General features: G+C 37.7%; 1 protein-coding gene across 1 annotated transcript in view; it reads left to right on the top strand.

Annotated features, from left to right (window-relative positions):
* Positions 1 to 20,684, top strand: part of MYRFL (myelin regulatory factor like) — a 123,221-nt gene that overhangs the window by 26,627 nt on the left and 75,910 nt on the right. The window contains exons 3-5 of the mRNA XM_032347049.1: positions 3,835 to 3,925; positions 19,957 to 20,024; positions 20,119 to 20,383. Coding sequence (XP_032202940.1) covers positions 3,835 to 3,925; positions 19,957 to 20,024; positions 20,119 to 20,383 — 424 coding nt within the window. The remainder of the gene's footprint in view (positions 1 to 3,834; positions 3,926 to 19,956; positions 20,025 to 20,118; positions 20,384 to 20,684) is intronic.

Raw genomic sequence — 20,684 nt, 5'->3', positions numbered from 1 at the left:
GAGATGGGCAGTGATGGTGGGGAGGGGAGTGAGCACGTGCTCAGGAATCAGGGCAGCCTGCTTGGTTTCCTTGCATATCACTTATTAGCTGTGAGACCCTGGGCAGGCAAGTTAACCTGTGTAATCACTTTGCTTTCTCTAAACTGGGGATACTAGTGTCTACCTCCTAGGGCTGTCATGAGGATTAATGAGTCAGGTAAAGCGCCTCTCCTTTGGCTTAGCTCAGAGTAAGAAATCCAAACACCCTCTGCATAGGGATGGCATTCGAATTCATCTCCCTTCTGTTATCCCTTTAGAGTCCTTTTCCATTAAGCAACCAGAATAAACTTTTTCATTTTTTCTTTTTGTTTATTCATTTGGTTTTTTTTTTTTTTTAAGGTTCCACACATGGTAAAACCATGTGGTGTTTGTCCTTCTCAGTGTGACTTATTTCACTTAGCATCATGCCCTCTGGGTCCATCCATGTTGTCACCAGTGGCACAATCCCATCCTTTTTTATGGCTGTGTAATATTCTGTTGTAGCTATATACCACATCTTCTTTATCCATTCATCTACTGATGGACACTTAGGTTGCTTCCATATCTTGGATATTGTAAATAATGCTGCAATAAACACAGGGATGCATATGTCTTTTCAAATTAATGTTTTTATATTGCTTAAGTAAATAACCAGTAGTGGAATTGCTGGATCATGTGGTATTTGCATTTTTAATATTTTTTCACATTTTTAATTTTTTGAAGAACCTCCATACTGTTTGTCAAAGTGGCTATACAGAACAAAACTTTTAAAAATGTAAAACATATCATGTCACTTTCCAAAGGCTTCCCATGGCTCTGACCAGCCTCTCCTACCTCCTCCCAATGCCTTCGCCACCCTGAAATTGTTTGTTTCTCAAACAGCCCCTGTTCTCTTGCCCCTACTGTTTCCCACAGCCGGCATGGGTTGCCCTATCTCTGCATGGCTGGCCCTTTTCTGAAGAAGCTGCCCCAATCAAAAGGAGCTCTTTCTCCCTGCAGCCTCTTATACCACTGTTTCATTTTCATGTGAAAAAAAATCGTGTTTATTTCTTGTTTCTCATATGTCACCTCTGTCCTCCCCCATCCCCACTGGTGCCTCCTTCCCTCCCTTAGAATTCAGTCCCCCCGAGGGAATTTTCCTTTTTTTCCCCCTCTCTGTTGTGTCCCCAGAACCTTGTACAGTGTTTGGCGTGTACTTGGTATGGTGCTTAATAAATATTTGTTGAATCAATGAAAGAATGAAGGGGTCTTATCCAGCTCATCTCCATCCTATCCTTTCTTCAGAGTTTTGCTTGAGACTAAACTCCACTCTGAGGTTAATTCTGACCATCACAACATTTAAGAGTATCTTCCATCCATTTCCTTCTTAGTTTATGCAACTGAAAAGAGTTGGTGATCTCTCTCCTCTTCTCTTTCTTCCTCCCTCTCATCTGTCTATCTCTGGCATCCATCAGTTTTTCCCATTTGGGAGGGGCTCAAGATTTTTAAAAATTTATTTTAATGAATGAGATATAAAGCCAAAAGTTAAATGTAAAATGGCTCTCCTGTAACTAGTGCCATGATCTGAATGTGAAGGTACCTTGCACCTAGGAAGAACACAAAGCATTGGATTACATGAGGGATATTTGTGTGAGGGGTAGAGAGTTGAAGTGTTATATATTTAGATCATGCCTGGGAAAAAACCCACAAAGTTAATAATTGGTGAATATGAGTGCAGGGCAAAAGTGTTCCTTTAAATTCCTGTAGCTTCTCTTTAGGTTTGAAATTATTTCAAAATAAAATGTTAAGAATTCTTTTCTCCTCAAAAAAATGTAGAAAGTGAAATTTATCAATATTTTGCTTTATAGTTTTTGGCTTTTGTGCCATGCTTGGGAAAAACCTTTATCCCAAGATCATAAAAATATTAACTCACATTTTCTTTCTATGGTTTTATTTATTTATGTTGAAATCTTGCTCTTTCTGGAGTTTTGGTGTGGAAGTAGGAAAATAATCCAGATTTTTCCCCTCATTTGTCTAGCCATTTTCCCCCATTATTTTATTTAATAAACCTTTTCTCACTGGCATCAAAGGATTTGTTTAGCGTGTACTAAAAGTCCTTATACATTACATGTATTTGTGCTATTTCTTGATATACCCCAGATATATCCTACATCCTTTGATGTGTCCTTGTGTATATTTCTCAGTATTTACCTCCTCCTCCATAATTTTCTGGTGATTTTTGGCTATTTATTTTTCCAGAAGAATTTCAGAACACTTTCACTTGGGTATTATTTAATTACAGATAACACACACACACCAATTCAAAAGGTGTGTCATGTAATTGAAATGAAAATTGAACAACCAGGCTTCAGTAAGGATAAAAAAAAATCAAGAAGGACCTGGGTTAATGTGTTGGAAATATTAAACTATCACTCTAGCTCACCTTGTTATTACATGACTTCATTTTAACAACCAGCTCTAAAATCTAGTTGAGATTCTTAGGAGAAACGATTGGATTGGTCCCTGGTCAACCAGTGGATCGGGTCTCCCTGATTTGGGTGCCCGTAGAGGTTGTGTTACAAATATGGCTGCTGGAGACCATTTTCACAAGGGGAAAGTTCTCAGATAATGAATATGTGGGTTTGGCAGATATTCTAAACAATATCTAGTAAAAGTTTTATGACATTTTAGTCTTTTAGTCTAATATCAATGTCTTTCCATTTATTCAAATCTCTTCTTATGACCCCTCAGAGAAGTTTTTTTAGCTTTAAAAAAAAATCTTATCCCTAAATATGTATTTAGGTATTTTATACTTTTTTGTCATTTTGAATAGAATCCTCTTCGTTATATTTATTGTAATTGTTGATTGATTATTTTTATATATAAAGAAATACTTTTTATGTTTAGTTTTGATCAGCTACTCTGTTGAATTTTCTGATCATTTCTAATTGTTGCCAATTATTTCTCCTGAGTATGCTAGGTATAGGGTCATGTTATCTACAAACAAATATTGTTTTGTCCTCATTATTATATATTCCTATGTTTTATACTTTTATTCTTTTTAAATTCTAATCTTTATTATGATCAGAAAGAAACCAGTAAGTTTATTTTTATTTTTTTCAAACCAAGAAAAAGGACAAAAATATTGTGTTACATTTTGGGAAGTTTAACAAAAATGTGAAGCAAGGTACTTCTCGATGAATTTAACTGGAAATAATCTGTCCAACCAACAAACCAACTCACCAACCATCCATCCTTCCTTCCATCCAACTATCCATCCAGTGAACCATCCATCCATCCATCCATCCATCCATCCATCCACAAATGTTTATTGCTGCCTTTTTTATACCATAGATTCTTATGGTTACTGTAAGAAGGACATAGTCCCTACTCTTAAAGACTTTAAATGGAGAAACAAACACAAAGGCAAGCAATTATAATAGTGCATAAAACAAAGCATAGGCTGTTAGTGGAAGCACATAAAAAAGGGCACCTAAACCAGACTTAGGGAAGGTTGCTGGAGGAGAGTAGTATCTAAAGAGAGTTCCTTTTTTTAATAATTTAAATTCTATTAATTAACATATAATATATTATTAGTTTCAGAGATAGAGGGCAATGATTCATCAGCCTTCTATAACACTCGGTGCTCATTACATGAAGAAGACTCTAAAGAGACTTCTAAAGAAATATTTGAATGGAAGAAAGATTATACTCTCAATAAATGTATAATACTGTTTCATTGCTTTAAAATTATTGGGTACAGGCATGTCAATGTTTTTAGATATTAGCAATTCTGAAATCTTCATGAATCTGAACATTTTTAATTTGTCTTTGCAGCTCAGGGGCCCAGTGACACTCTGGAGAACTCAGTGCTGGATACAAGTCTGCTGGAGGAATTCTTGGGCAATGATTTTGATCTGGGGATCTTGTAAGTAATAAAAGCACTGCTTTCTATTTGATGTTTTAAAAGTTATAAAATAATTAAATGAACTAGAAATTGTTTCCTCCTATTCTATTTTCCAAAAGGACATGGATGGAGTTGGTATTGTTTCTTCTGTAAATCACTGGCAGTTTTTCTGAGTGAAGTCTGCTGTCCCTGGAATTTTCTTTATACGAAGGTCCTCCCCTTCCAATTCAGTATCTTTAATAGATACGGGGTTATTCGGGTTATCTGTCGGTACTTATCAGCTTGGGCAGTTTATGTCTTCCGGTGAATTTATTGATTTCATCTAAGTTGTCAAATTCACTAACATAAAGTTGCTCATCATATTCTCTTATTTTACTTTTAACATCTGTAGAATCTATAGTGATAATCGTTTTGTTCTTAATATCAGTAATTTGTGTCTTTTTTTTTTTTTTTTAAGATTTTACTTATTTATTTGACAGAGAGAGATCACAAGTAGGCAGAGAGGCAGGCAAAGAGGGAGGAAGGGAAGCAGGCTCTCTGCTGAGCAGAGAGCCCCATGCAGGGCTTGATCCCAGAACCTTGGGATCATGACCTGAGCTGAAGGGAGAGGCTTTAACCTACTGAGCCACCCAGGCATCCCAGTAATTTGTGTCTTTTTCTTCTTGATCCCTCTGGCGAGAGGTTTATCAGTTTTCCTAACCTTTTGAAGATCCAGATTTTGATTAAATGTATATTCCTAGTTGTTTTTCTGTTTTGTGTTTTGTTGATTTCTGCTCTTATATTCTGATATTAACATAACTACTCCAGCTTTAATTTTTAATTTACATACAGTAACATTCAATTTTTATCCTGTATATAGTTCTGCAAGTTTTGACAAGTTCATAGGCTTGTAGAACTACTACCAGGACTAGCACAAACGATAGTTCCCTCACCTGAGACACTTCCCTTATGCTTCCCCTTAGTGATCAACCCCACCTCCTAGTGACTGTTGATCAGTTCTCTGTCCCTATAGTTTTGCTTTTCTTGAATGTCACATAAATGAAATCTATGGGATAAACCATTTTAAGTCCGGTTTCTTTCACTAAGCCTAAAGTCTTTGATCAATAGTTCATTCCTTTTTATTCCTGGGAAAGACCCTGTTGAATGTTTATAATTCAGTTTGTTTATTCAGTTGCCCATTCAAGGAAATTCAGATAATTTCCAGTTTTGGGCCATTATGAATAGCTTCTATAAATATTAATGCCCAGGTTTTTAATGTGATCAAGAGTTTTAATTTCTGAGAGTAATATTTATTAATTTATTTATTCAAAATTTTTATTTAAATTCTAGTTGGTTAACATATAGTGTGTATTGGTTTCAGGAGTAGAATTTAGTGCTTCATCACTTACATCATAAGAAGTGTTCATCATAAAGTGCTGTCCTTAATACCCATCACCCATTTAGCCCATCCCCCACCCACCTCCCTCCATCAACCTTCAGCTTGTTTTCTATCTTTTAGAAAAGTCTCTTATGGTTTGCTTCCCTCTCTCTCTTTTTTCCCTTTCCCATATGTTCATCTGCTTTATTTCCTAAATTCCACATATGAGTGAAATCATATAGTATTTGTCTTTCTCTGACTGACTTCTTTAACTAGGATAATATACTCTAGCTCCATCCATATCATTGCAAATGGCAAGATTTCATTTTTTCATGGCTGGTTAATGTTCCATTGCATGTACACACACACACACACACACACGCCACATTTTGGCTATTGTTGATCATGCTGCTATAAACATCGGCATGCATATGTCCCTTCAAATGTGTATTTCTGTATCCTTTGGGTAAGTACCTCATAGTGCAATTATTGGGTAATAGGATTCTTCTACTTTTAACTTTTTGAGGAACCTCTATGCTGCTTTCCAGAGTGGCTGCTGCAGTTTGCATTCCCACCAACAGTGTAAGAAGGTTCTCTTTCCTCTGCATCCTCACCGACATCTGTTGTTTCCTGTGCTATTAATTTTAGCCATTCTGACTGGTGTGAAATGGTATCTCATTGTGGTTTTGATTTGTATTTCCCTGATGAGTGATGTTGAGCATCTCTTCATGTGTCTGTTAGCCATCTGGTGTCTTCTTTGGAAAAATGTCTATTTGTGTCTTTTGCCCATTTCTTCTTTCCTTCTTCCTTCCCTCACTCCTTCTCTCCTTCTCTCCCTTCCTTCTTTTCCTTCTTCTTTCCCCTTAATTCTTTTTAAAATACTTATTTATTTGAAAGAGAGAGAGAGAGAGAGCACATATGCATGAGTTGGGGGAGGGGCAGAGGGACAGAATCTTCAAGCAGACTCCCCACTGAGTGCAGAGCCCAACGCAGGGCTCAATTCATGATCTGAGCTGAAATCAACAGCCAGAAGCGCAACTGACTGAACCACCCAGACTCCCTTTTTCTACCCATTTTTTAACTGGATTATTTATTTTGGGGTGCTTTATTTGATAAGTTCTTCATAGATTTTGGATACCCACCCTTTATCAAATAATATGATTTGTAAATATCTTCTCTTATTCCATAGGCATCCTTTTAGTTTTGTTGATTGTTTCCTTCACTGTGCGGAAGTTTTTTATTTTTATTTTTATTTTTTTATCTTGATGAAGACTCAGTGGTTCATTTTTGCTTTTGTTTCCCTTATTTCCTGAGATGTGTCTAGTAAGAAGTTGCTACAGCCGAGGTCAGTGTTCTCATATAGGAGTTTGATGTTTTCTTGTCTCACATTTAGGTCTTTTGTCCATTTTGAATTTATTTTTGTGTATGGTATAACCAAGTGGTCTGGTTTCATTCTTCTGCATGTTGCTGTCCTGTTTTCCCAACACCATTTGAAGAGACTCTCTTTTTCCCATTGTGTATTCTTTCTGTTTTGTTGACGATTCATTGACCATATAATTATGGGTTCATTTCTGGGTTTTTCTGTTCTGTTTAATGGATCTATGTGTCTTTTTGTGCCAGTACCATACTGTCTTGATGACTACAGCTTTATAATATAGCTGGAAATCTGGAATCATGATATCTCCAGCTTTGCTTTTCTTTTTCAGAATTGCTTTGGCTATTCAGGGTCTTTAGTGGTTCCATACAAATTTTAGGATTGTGAACATCTAGCTCTGTGAAAAATGCTGGTGTTATTTTGATAGGGTTTGCATTAAATGTGTAGATCATTTTGGGTAGTATAGACATTTTAACAATGTTTGTTTTTCTAATCCACGAGCATGGAATATTTTTCCATTTCTTTGTGTCCTCTTCAATTTCTTTCATAAGTGGTCTATAGTTTTCAGAGTATAGATCTTTTGCTTATTTGGTTAGGTGTACTCCTAGGTATCTTACTGTTTCTGGTGAGATTGTAAATGGGATTGATTCCTTCATTTCTTTTTCTGCTGCTTTATTATTCACATATAAAAATGCAACAGATTTCTCTCCGTTGATTTTCTATCCTACAGTTTTAGGGAATTCCTGTGTCAGTTCTAGCAACTTTTTGTTCAGGTTTTCCTGCATAGAGTATCATGTCATCTGCAAATATTGACAGTTTGACTTCTTCCTTGCCAATTTGGATGTCTTTTATTTCTTTTTGCTGTCTGATTGCTGAGGCTAAGACTTCTTTAATACCATATTAAATAGTAATGATGAGAGTGGACATTCCTGTCTTCTTCCTGACCATGGAGGAAAATCTCTGTTTTTCCTCATGAGAATCTGAGGGTAATATTTGGAATGAAGTCTGATGGGTGATATTTTAAGTATAAGCTTAACTTTATAGAAATTGCCAAATTTTCTAGAGCAGCCATACCATTTTCCATTACCACTAGCAGTGTATATGACATCTGGTTTCTTCTCTTCATTGCCAGTTCTTGGTTTTATCAGTTTAGAAAATTTTATTATAGCCATTCTACAACAAAAAGCCATTCTGCAGTGGTATCTCATTGTGTTTTAACTTGTGTTTTCCTAATGACTAATGATGTTGAATATCATTTTGTGTGTTTGTTTGCTATTTTTGCATTTTCTTTGGTATAATTTCTGTTCAAATTTTTTGCCCTTTGGAGTTTTCTTAACTTTGAGTTTAGAGAATTGTTTAATATTCTGGATATAAGAACTATGCTAGGTATGTGATATGCGAGTATTTTCTCCCAGTCTGTAACTTAAATTTTCATTTTTAATAGCATCTTTGCCAGAACAAAAGTTTATAATTTTGATAATGTGCAACTTATCTTTTCCAACATAGTTTATGCTTTATATCTAAGAATTATAGATATTGCCTAATCTAAGCTTCCCCCAATTTTCTTCTGTTTTCTTCTAAAAGTTTTAAAGTCTTACACTTTACATTTAGGCCTATGATCCATTTTGAATTAATTTTTGTATGAAGTTTGAGGTATAGGTTGAGACTAACTTCTATGTGTATGGATGTCCAATTATCCAGATTTATTTGTTGAATAACTTAGAAAAGTTATTAAATTAATTAATTTTACACTGTAGTAAAAAATCAGTTGACCATATTTGTATAGATCTATATCTAGACTCTCTACTGTTCCATTGATCTATGTGCTTGTCATTTTGCCAATACTACACTATCTTGACTATTGTACTTTTATTAGAAGTCTTGAAATCAGATTCCAATTATTTACTGCCAACATATAAAAATAGTATAATATTTATAAATTAAACTTGGGTCCTGCAATCTTAATGAAGGCATTTATTAGTTTTAAGAGCTTTTAAAATAGATTGTTGGGGATTTTCTGTCTTTACAGTGATGTCACCTGCAAATTGAGACTGTTGTATGCCCCAAACTCTATGCCTTTATTATTTTTTAAGATTTTATTTTTTTATTTGAGAAGGAGAGTGTGGTTGCACATATGCACGAGCAAGGGGAGGGTCAGAGGGGGGTGGGAGAGGGACAAGAAGACTCTGCACTGAGCATGGAGCCTGACTTTGGGCTTAACGCCATGACCCCGAGATCATGACCTGAGCCAAAATTACGAGTCAGACACCGGATCAACTGAGCCACCCAGTCACTGCTAGGCATAGTTTTCTTTGAGATTATATTGTTTGGGATTATATTGTTTTTGAGTTTGTAAATTTATAATTTTTAGTACGTATGGAAAGTTTTCAGCTATTATTTCTTCACATTTATTTTTCTGTACCAGTGTCTTTCTTACCTCTTTTTAAGACTCCAGTGACACAAATGCTAGACCTTTGATACTGTGCATAGTTCCCTGAGTCTTAGTTGATTTATTTTCAATCATTTTTCTCTCTGGTATTCTAACTGGATAATTTCTGTTGATCTGTCTTCAAGTTCACTGACTTTCTCTGTCATCTCCATTTTGTTATTGAGCCTATTTTGGTATATGTGTACATGCCCCCATGAAAGAGTGAAACCAGAACTGAATCTCAGCAATGAGGAAACCCATTTGTGGATATTTCTGGTACCTGTCTCTTGCCACTCTTTGATGACAAGAACATCCTTGTCAAATGACCACAGGATGAAGGGAAGCTCAGCATTTTGAAAGCTAGTTAAACACAAACACACACATAGCTAGTGGGAAGCCTGATGTATGAGCCCACACTCTGAGTTGGCTCTTCTGCTCTAGGCACTGTATGGGCTGAACTCAGACACTGATTGCCCCTGTACCTTCCCTCACATTCCCTTTCGCTTCATCCAAACCACTGGTGTGAATTCCTGTGGAAAGAGTGGGCAGTATGTATCCTTACCATCTCTGGCCTGAAAACAATCTGCCAGAAGTTGTCTAATCTCTCTTCCATGTAACTGCTCCTTAAGAGAAGGTATAGCTGATTGTACCAGGGTTCTGTTTAATCATCTGGATCACTTTTACAAGTCACAGAAAGAATTTTTAGCTGTTTGGTGGGGAGACATGAACAAAAGTCTCATTCGAAGAATTTGTCTTCTTATCTGGGAAGGCTGAAATCTGCCATACAGTTGTAGTTTCCATGATAATCATGGTCTTTCCTATAGGACCAGAATTATCTCCTTAGAGGCTATCACTATGGATTTGCCCAACCAAATTCATTCTTTACCTTCGGGGTGGTTGGGTATAAGAGAGGTAGAGGAGGGAGTTAATATTGTTGATCATTTATCAAGTGTTGGGCAATGTTCTTCACAGTTTTTACACATTCATTTATATAATTACATATCTGATTTTACACATTTCATTCTCTGAACAAATTTGCCAAACAAACACAGTTTTATAAATAGGGAGGTGCAAAGATAGTAAAGTAACTTTCCACAGGTCAGTAAGTGGCACAGCTGGGATCCAAATGTGCCTGGCTCTACATATGACCTTTCCTCTCTATGCAGCTTTTAGATTAATTAGGTGGTATTTGGGAGGAATGTGAACCTCAGGGAAATACATTCAATGTATCTAAAATGATCTGACAAAGGATGTGACCCTGGGTCTAAGCCAGTTTGCAAAGATGGTCAGAGTACATGCCCATTCAAGAAAAGTCTGGTAATCAGATAATCGGACATTGCTTGATAAAAACCACTCAGGTGCATGCAATTAAGTGAGGCTGTGATAGCAGTCTGAGCAAAAACGAGCGGAAACAGCTCCGGTCCGTCCACGCCCATGGGGCTCTTCAGCTGGCTCAGTGATAGTTACATCTGTACAACCCATTCAAATACTCTAAGTGTTGACTATTTCTAAACACCTGGCTTTTTTTTTTTCAGGTTAGTTGCATTCCTCCTAGCGGCCCTGAGATGTAGGTTTTCTTGCGTCAGCTCACAGCTAATCAGCAACAGGGCTAGGATTCACACCTAAGTTTATGACCAGTCTTCAGTCACTTCCCCTCTACTGTACTGCCTGTGAATTGTGCTTTTAAAAAAATATCAGTGATGACTCCTTGCTGAAACGATCTAAGAGACCACAAGGCTGCAAAATTGATGAGACTCAGTTTGAATCTCATAGGGAGATTTTCACATCTCAAATATATTAAAAAATGGAATTGTTGGCGCTGTAAAACAGATGCCCCTACATGCGCTATGGAAAATTGGTCCCATGAGTTGCTGTTTGGGGGGAAACCAAAAGTTCCATGGTGAGTGAATAAGCTTATGAGTAACTGACTTAAACAAAGCTAAATGAACTTTACTGCAGGACTTTTCAGAGACTTTGTTATGCTAATATACAACTGGAGAAGAGAAATGGTATACACTTTTTCTCAAATTTATTTGGCCTTGGACCTCCTTTGGGAGGGAGGTATCCATGCATGAGCATTGGGATACACCTCTCAGACTTTCTCATCTTTCTGTGTGACTCTAATCGGTGTATTGACCTAAGGGGAAGTCCTGTCAGCATGTGAAAGGTTCTGAATATTGCCCTTAACCCTTTGTTTCCTTGAGTAGCAGAGTCCAGGGCAGCTGTCTGCCCAGGAGCAGCAGGCTGAAGTCCTCTGATTTCCCTAGGTTAGCCAGCCAGTTACCTACTGGGTAAACAGGTAAGCCCTGGTGGACCTACTGGGAAATGTCTAAATATGGAGAGCCATTCTTGAAGGAAGGTGGATTTAGATATTTAGCGGATAGCATAGAACTCTGGAGGTTGCAGGGGAAAAGGACAAGAAGTGTGTGTGTATGTGTGTATGTGTGTGTGTGTGTGTGTGTGTGGGTGGGTGTGTGTGTGTGTAGAGAAGGAAGACTCCAGAAAAGAGACTAGTGAATTTTAAAACAGTGAATTTTATTTCCCTCAAAAATGCCCAGAGGTTCACCGGCTTCCCTTCTTTACTCGAAGTGTGTGTCAGGGAGCAGCACTAGCCTGACCCAGAAGCTAGAAATGTAACATCTCAGACCTTCCCTCAGAAAAGCTGAATCAGACTCTGCATTTTAACTAAGCACCCCCACAGAATGCGCATGCGCATTATAGTTTGAGAAGCCCTGCTTTTGGTCACACAAACATGCCTCCTTCCCCATCATCTCCTATGTTCCAAACCAAATAAGTTGGTTTAGTTTGAGTAAGTGTGCTCAGGGGAGGTCATGTCATACTGAGCTTTAGGATGGCCTTGGGATCCTACCTGTGGAGTAAGAGGGAACTAACCAGCTGAGGACACTGGGGTGACACTGATTCACAGGTTTGAATGGGTGACTTCACAGGAGACGGAACTTAAAGACACATTAGGTCAGTGACGCATCCACTGCAGGTTTTATTTTATTTATTCTACTGGTTGAGCTTATTCTGGGTTTTACTTAAGACTTGGCTTATTGGGGTTGGACAGCAAAATGAACTAGGAGTCAATGACCAGCTGCACGCTTTTGTTCTGTCACCAATGGAGCAGGGCTGATAAGCTCTTTACTGTGGTGTTGTGAAAGGGATGAGGTAACACGGGTAGTTCTGTGAGAAGAGCTTGTTAAAGGCTGTGTGAGTTCATTGACCAGTTTGACTCCTGGGTTCAAACTGATGTTGTAGGAGGAAGGCTAAGCAGAACCCTGGGCTGAGACATTACTGGTGACATCTTGGTTCTAAAGATATTTGTGGAAAATTACCTATAGTAATTAGTTTGATTAGGAGAGTCTGTTTAAATTACTATGTTTTTTAGAGCATTAATTCTGGTAGGAGACCATTTAATTCCAGCTTGACTAGTTGCCAGATGAATAATCTTGGTTAAGTTATGAAACCTCATGAAGCCTTAGTTCCATTGCCTATGGAATAGGGACGATAGTAGTACCTTTCCCCATGCTGGTAGTTGAGATTACATGAGATAACACGTGTAAAGGGTGAGCTTGGTGCTTGGACCAGAGTCGGTTCTCCATAAAAGTTTATCTATTTCTAAAGCAACAGACAAGAGTGGCTGGCTCCTGTCTTCCTCCTGTGGGAGGCTCAGGGTCCTTGCAGTTTGCCAATAAAGGACTGGAAGTGTGGGGTGGCATCTTGCTTCCTCTGTCCTGTCATGAAATTATTTTCTTGGGCTATGTTATCCACTGACAATATTTCTGCCAAGTCCCTTTCTCATCCTAACTTTCAGGTGGTGGGTACAAGCCCTAACCAAGCTTGATCAAGTGTTTATTGTGTGCCTACAACATGCTCACCACTGAGACACTGTGCAGGACACACACACGTGTGCACGCACACACAGTATTAAGATATGTTCTTAATGCAGATGTTCACATGGGAGGATAAATCATATTCATGAGAAATTGGAGAAATTATTTTCAATAACAACTATTTCTACAGTTGCATGATGGAGTAATCTGTGAACAAAACAGATGAAATCCCTGCTAATAGTTTACCAAGGGCAGTGGGTAGGAAGCACCCTACCCTGGCAGAGCACCCAGGCATTTTTTTCTAAGTTGGTGGAGCATGGCGAGAATAAAAGCACACTGACTTTTTGTAGGTGTAAGTATTGTTTTTAAATTCCCAACAGACAATGCATTTCCTTATTGCTTTCTGCTGGGGTGAGACGCTCCCATCCCTCTGCTCTTGGTTCTCCACTGCTGTCATGCCGCTCTAGTGGGAAGAGAAAGACAATGGCATATAGTATAAAGTCATTCAGTAAGAGGAAAAAAAAAATAAACATAAGGTAAGGGAGTAGGAAGAGGGGTGGGGGAAGACTAATATTTTAGATTAGATGGTCAGGAAAGCCATTTTTTAATATATGAATTTATATATGTAACATACTTAATGGCCATATGTAGTGTAACAAAGCAGTAATTCGTATTTATTAAGTACCAACTCTATACCAAGCACTGTGTTGAGTTGAGCTCACTGTGCAATAGAACTTTGGAGAAGGTACAGTTGGTGTGTGAAGGCACCGGGGGAGTCATCAAAGAAAACTCAGGATTGGACTGTTGAATTGTGAATAGTCCCTGCTGGGTATTCACATGAAGCCCATGTCTTAATACTGTTATGTCCTACATAGTGCCTAGTATAGTCGTGAGCGTATGGTAGGCACTCAACGACAACTTGGTCAAGTCTGAGTGCTATCTGAAAGAAATATTGGCTGCTTTGGGCACAGCAAGCAGCTGTCATGGATATACATATATCTTAACCAGCTGGGAACAAGAGTCTATATGGCATTCCCTCTTTTGGTTGCATGGCATTCAACCCCAGGAGACCATATTTATCCATTTATCCTCCCAAACACAGTAACAAGTATCTGAGAGAGAGTTTAGAAGGCAAACTATTCATTTTTTATCTATAGCTAAGAATCTCTTGATTATTACAACTATTTCCTATGGAAGGGAGAGACAGAGATGGCCACTCAAGGAGTGACCCACGGTTCTCTTACTTTCCAGGTCCACTTCATGGAAATCCCTTTGGCATAATAGACAAATTCAGAGCACGAAGACCAAAAACAGTCTAATATGCATGACTGGGATTCCTGATGTAATTGTGAGTAATGAGGAGATTACCTGTTCATAAATAGTCCCAAATAAGAGTGTCTTCCATAAAGTTAATTGCCTTTATTTTTTAAAAATTTGCTCAGTTTCAAAGGTAGCTATCATTAATTCTTCCTTCAAATTCCCTGAAAAGAACTGCAGAATTTCTTTCAAAACTGTAAAATGCATTGAGCATGGAATTCAATGAAATAAAGGAGTAGCTGTGGTGAGTTTTAGAACGAACAGTAAACTGCAAGGAAAGCATTAAAAATTTCAAGATCTTGGGGTGCCTGGGTGGTTCAGTCAGTTAAGCACCTGACTCTTGATTTTTGGCTCAGGTCATGATCTCAGGGTCCTGGAATCAAGCTCCTCATTGGGCTCTGTGCTTAGCAGGAAGTCTGCTTGAGGATTTCTCTCCCTCTTCCTCTGCCCTTCCCCCACTCGCATGCATGCATGCATACACACACACACACTCTCTCTCTCTCTCTCTCTCTCTAAAATAAATAAGTCTTTAAAAAATTTTTCAAAATCATCACTTTGAAACCATACCACATGTTGCTGTCACTCAACTAAGGGACCTTTGATTTTCCATGCATGCATTCCTGTATACAATAGGCCATGCCATATTTCTTGAGTGAGTTGATAAATTACTTGTGATTTTTAGATTTTATTATTACTGAATTCCAGTGGTGCCACTAATGTAAATGTAAACAACTGCCTAGAATCTTGAATGTGGAATTGCGATATCACAGAGTCCATCACAAAATTTAATTTGTAGCTCTACAGAAGTGACATGTGCAGAATTTAAGAAGTCAAATGGTACTGTGTGTGTATGGTTTATAATAAAAACCAGCAATTCTCTTCTTCTCCATGATCATCACTTTGCCTCTCCCAGAGGCAGATACTTTCCAATGCTTTTAGATATTTCTACCACTTTGTATTTAAATGCTGTTTTATATTGCTCTTCTTACTTTATATATTTTAAGAACTTAATATCATCTTCAGGGGAGATTTAACTTCTTATACCACATCTGACACCCATTTCTAGCACCAACCTCCCAATATCATAAAGTTCTATAAAAATTTTTAATTGGGCCAATATCCCGGGCTTACGTTATTATCACTATGTCTTCACATATCATTTATTATGATTATATTAATTCTTCCCACAAATTCTCTGAAGGGAACTGCAAAATATCTTTTAGCATTCAAACACCTCAGTTACTTTTCTTCTTAAAGAAATTTCTCAGATGATCTTTGTCATTATTGACTTTTTTGTTCTATCAATTTGTACTACCTATTTTGTTCTACCAATTGATGAGAGAAGGATGTGAAAATCTCCAATTATGATTGTACAATTATTTATTTCTTCTTTTAATTCTGTCAATTCTGATTCATGTATTTTGAAGTTCTGTTATTGGATATGTAAACAATCATAATTGCTATTTCTTCTTAATGAAAGGACTGTTATTATTTTATTATTATGGAATGAGCCTCTTTATTTTTAGTAATAATCTTTATTTTGAAGTCTATTTTACTTATTCATGAAATCACTTCTGCCTTCTCATACCTTTTTTTCCCCATTTGTTTTCAACTTATCTGAGTCTTAAAATTTAGAGTGTTTCTTGCAGATAACATACAGTTGGTCTTGCTTTAAAAAAAAAAATCTGTGCTTACAATCTCTGCCTTTTATTGGAGTTTTAGTTCATTAACACTTAATATAATCACTGTTAATGTATTTAATTGTGCCATTTTATTATTTGTCATCTTTTTATCCTTCCTATTTCTTCTTTGTAACTCCTTTTTACTTTATTTTGTATTATTTGAATAATTTTAGATCCATTTTACTTATTGACCTTAGCTATACCTCTTTGCATCATTTAACTTTTCACAGTCTACTTGGAGTTAATGAATTAACATTGTATCACTTTATGTAAAATGTAGAAACCTTCAATTATGTAATTTTATTTTATCCCCCACTGCCTTCCTCTGGGCTGTAGTTGTCATAAGTATTACTCCTTCATACATTATAAATGCTACAAGATAACACCACAATTTTTGCTTTAAACAGTCCTGTGTATTTTAAATAAATTAAGAAAAATAATGAAGTTGCATCAGATACATACAATTCTTTACTCTTTACATTTCTTCCTAAAGTTTCAAGTTTCCATCTGATATAATTTCCTCTAGCCTAAATAATGTCTTTAACATTTCTTATTATACATGTCTGTTTATGGTTTCACTTAAAATTTTTTTTAATCTGATAGTATCTTTATTTTGCTTTTATTCTTGGAAGATATCTTCATCAGATATGAAATTCTAGATTGTCAGTTTTGATTTTCACTAGCACTTTAAAGATATTGTTGCACTGTCTTCTTACTTCTGGAGATTTTGATAAGTCATTTGTCATGTGAACCACTATTACCCTACATATAATATGTTGTTTTTCTTTGGGTACTGTTGAAAATTTTTCTCTTTCTCTCTCTCTCTCTCTCTTTTTTTTTTTTTTAACTGATTTGACTCTGATGACCTAGGTGTGGTTTTCTCTGTATTTATCTTAGAATTTGCTGAGTTCTGGAACCTATAAATTTGTCTTTTACTAAATTTGGGAAGGTTTTGTCATTATATCTTTAATTATTTTTCTGTTATATCCTCTCATGGTTCACAAATCTCTCTTTCTCTCCCTCTTTCAAGATTCATTTTTCCTTCTCTATTCTTTAGACTGGATTATACCTACTGATTTGTCTTCAAGTTCTTCTGTTACACCACTGAGTGATTTTTAAATTTTCTGTTTTTATTTTCATTTCTAGTTTTATTCAGTTCTAGAATTTCCATTTAGTTCTTTTTTAGTTTCTATTTTTTGCTGAGATTTTGTATTTTTTATTCTTTACAAACACATTGTCCTCTACATTATTAGGCTTAGTTACAACAGCTATTTTTATAATAGCTGCTGCTAAAATATGGATTTATCTAACTAATCCAATATCTGGATCATTTCTGGGTTGGTGTCCACTAACTGTTCTTTTCCTCAAGGCTAGGCTACATTTTCCTGCTTCTCCATTTGTTGAGTAATCTTAACTGTATTGTAGACATTTTGAATGTCTGAATTTTTTTTTTTAATTTCCTCTGTAAAGTATATATATACTTCTGTTTTACCAGGCAGTTACTTTCTTTAAACTCAAATGATAAACTCTGTCTCTAGGGAAGTAACTTAAATTTTAGTTCAGTTTTGTTTGTTTTTCATTTTGCCCTTTTGATTTTTTTTTTTTTTTTTTTTTGGTTGGACTATGTGCAGTCAGCCCCATACATTGATGGCTCAGGAGTCAGACAGACTCCTGGCCAGAGTTTTTACACAGAATCTATAGGGTTCCCCTCTCTGCATCTCTTTTTCCCAAGATTCCCCTCTCACTTTAAGAGGCTGTTTGTCCCAAACTCTGTTCTCTGGTTCTTTAGATTAGAAAATTAGTGTGTTTCTATTGGAGTTTTAGCTGGTCTGTGGTTCTGCCTTCAACTGGCCCTGAGGCTAAAAGCTATAAACACGTAACTCTCCTTATGCTATTACCTTCAGCTAAGTTTCAGTGTCCCCCCCAGAATCCTCTTGCTATTGTCCACCTTCCAGTAATTTTAGGCAGAGGTTTTTTAAAATTTTCCGGAGTTCATAGTATGAAAAGGTCAAACTGGTAGGAGCTTACTAGTGATATCAGAAGCAGAAGAGCTCTTTGTGGATTTGTTTTTGTTTTTGTTTTTGTTTTTGTTTTATTTGCATCCCTTCTATATCTAGCTGCTTGTTCTTTGTCTTTAACCTTAAAGGTTTCTGGAAATGTCTGATCCTTCATCTTTTGTTCCTGTTTAAGATATTCTGCGTGCAAGCCATTATTCTCAAAGGCTGTAGAGTGAGTAAGCCGGGATTGGCCATTTTGAGCAGTAACTTCAAAATCTTATTTTTTCCTTTGAGGACATTCAATTTTTCTGGGGAACAACCTTCCAATTTCTTACTGCAGGAAATCCGCTTAGATGCCTGCAAAGTTAAGTTGAGGAAGGGTCTCAGGGTTCAGCATTTAGACTTTCATTGAATCCTTCCATTTTTAGCTCAGTAGCTTTACAGTCACCCTGGAATCTGTTTCTCCAGGGAGTAAACCCTTTCAACTTCCCTTGGGCTGAGGAAGGTAGTTGTTGAGCTGTACAGGTTGGGGAAGCTAATCTAAGGGTCCAGCTGTTCCTTAAGCAAACTTTCAACTTTTTGTTTTCAGCTCCACCTTCCTCCTGAATTCAGAGATTTCTAGTGACTCCAATGTCTTGGGCTTTTCTGGAGTTATTTTAAAACTGGATAATCTCTTGGAGTGCATGGGTGGCTCAGTGAGTTAAAGCCTTTGCTTTCAGCCCGGGTCATGATCGCAGGGTCCTGGGATCGAGCCCTGCATCTGTAGGGAGCCTGCTTCCTCCTCTCTCTGCCTGCCTCTCTGCCTACTTGTGATCTTTGTCTGTTGAATGAATAAATGAAATCTTTAAAAAAATAAAAAATAATAAAATTGGATAATCTCTTGTTGACTGTGTCCCTTCTGCCATCTCCAGGCAGTCTTGGTTTTGCTTTTTCTGTTCTGTTAATTCAGTTACCATCTATCCTACTTCTGTCTGCGACAGTGTTATTAAAATACAGTCTGTTGTGCTCTCTGCACATGTACTCTATGTCCTTTTGAGTTTACTCCTCTTTATTCCTTTAGTTTCATTTTTGGTGTTGTTTTTGTAGGAAGGTGGCATTGCTGGAGGAAGGTTTTCTCTTCCTTTATTCAGAAAGAGTGAATAAATTATAAAGGATCAGTTTGAGGAGAAAACCTTACTTTTCTAGTAAACAAATAAAAATAGACTTTTCATTATATGAGGTTAAAATCTTAAATCAACCAAGAAAAACATGATAGCTTACTCTCTAGCAGGAGAATCAAGTGGACAGTGGTGGTACTTATGAATGCCTTATTCTACATGGAGTTTCTGAGCCATAAGGAACTTGCAGGTTTTTGGGGACAGAAAATTTCACACTCTTTTTAGTGGTGGTACTCATTTTTTTCTTAAAGAGATTGTACTTGCACCTCAATATATAAAACAGGAAAAGTTATGAATTTTTTTCCCTCAGACATTTAAGTTTTTTCTTTTGTAAAACCACTGAGCTCATTCCAAGAGCTTTGGGATTTCCCTGTGTACAGATGGAAAACCATTGCTTTGGTGATGACATTGTATAGGCCGTTAGCCCAAACAGGGTGCACAACCATCTCTCTGGTGTAAGTGTTTGAAATGTTTAGAAACAACAATACTGTTAATTAAACTATAATAAATAAACTGTATATATATATAAACTATAACTGAGCATGAACTCTGGGGACGTTATGTTATGGGTTTTATACACAGTATCTCATTTAATTCTCACAAGGATGCTAGGAGGAAGGCATGATGGTTATTCCCATATTGCAGGTGAGTAAACAGAAGCCTGGAGAGACTAAGATCTTGGTCGTGGATACACAGCTAGGCAGTGTTAAAGTTGGGACCCAAATCCAGTTTGGTCTTCCTCAAAACCCATTTACTTAACATGCTACACTAGGCATGATCTGGTGGGCTCTGGGCCCCACAGGGTACTGTGCGCATAGTACTCAGGGCTCTCTTCCATTTGTGACAGAGCTATAATGACAGAACAGGTCACAACAAAAAGCAATGTATGTCTCTAATCCTCAGGCAGCAGCAGCTCCCCGATACTCCACCCTATTCGGCCTCAGACTCCTGTTCTCCTCCACAGATGCAAGGTGAGTGCACTCTGCAGCCCACACACCTTGCCAGGTCTTCGGGGATGCTGGGCTGTCAGAAAGAGAGGCCCTTTTCACCTATGTGTTCCCCCAGGTGCTTGCTGTCCGGCCATGAGACCCGAAGCCGCAGTCGGGAGGCTTCCAGCTACTTCTCTCCACTCTGCAGCTGCTGCGGGGATGCTCCCTGCACACCTGCCGCAGAGCTCCTGTGAAATGAGCAGCTCTGCCCACAGCCTCGGCAGCTCTCGCCACTGCTACCCCAACACCAGTCATCTTCCAACCCCCCCGGACCGATGCATGTCCTCCCATCCGGAGATAAGCCGTCCTTACCATCAGCAGCCTCTGTGCCACAGCCCTGGGTAAAGGGCAACATATTTAGTTATAAAAGACCTCAGAGCAGCCAGCACCCCACGCAGTGCGGGTAAAGCATGAATCATGGAGTTCTCTCCAGGAGATGGCGGTGTTGAGACATATATCAGACACAGGAAGCTCTCCTCCTCACAAACCACCCTCCAGCTCCGCCCCCTCCGCTTTAGACCATCTTTCAACTAAAACCCCGCTAAACCCGAAGTCCTTATTCAATGGAAAGTTAAAATGTCAGAAATGTATGGGGGCATTCCGAGCAAAGGAAAAAGCACTGTTTGCATTTGCAGACTCAGC

The sequence above is a fragment of the Mustela erminea genome, chromosome 6 (genome assembly GCF_009829155.1).
Source record: "Mustela erminea isolate mMusErm1 chromosome 6, mMusErm1.Pri, whole genome shotgun sequence".
Taxonomy (NCBI): domain Eukaryota; kingdom Metazoa; phylum Chordata; class Mammalia; order Carnivora; family Mustelidae; genus Mustela; species Mustela erminea.
This window is presented reverse-complemented; position numbering and strand designations above follow the sequence as displayed.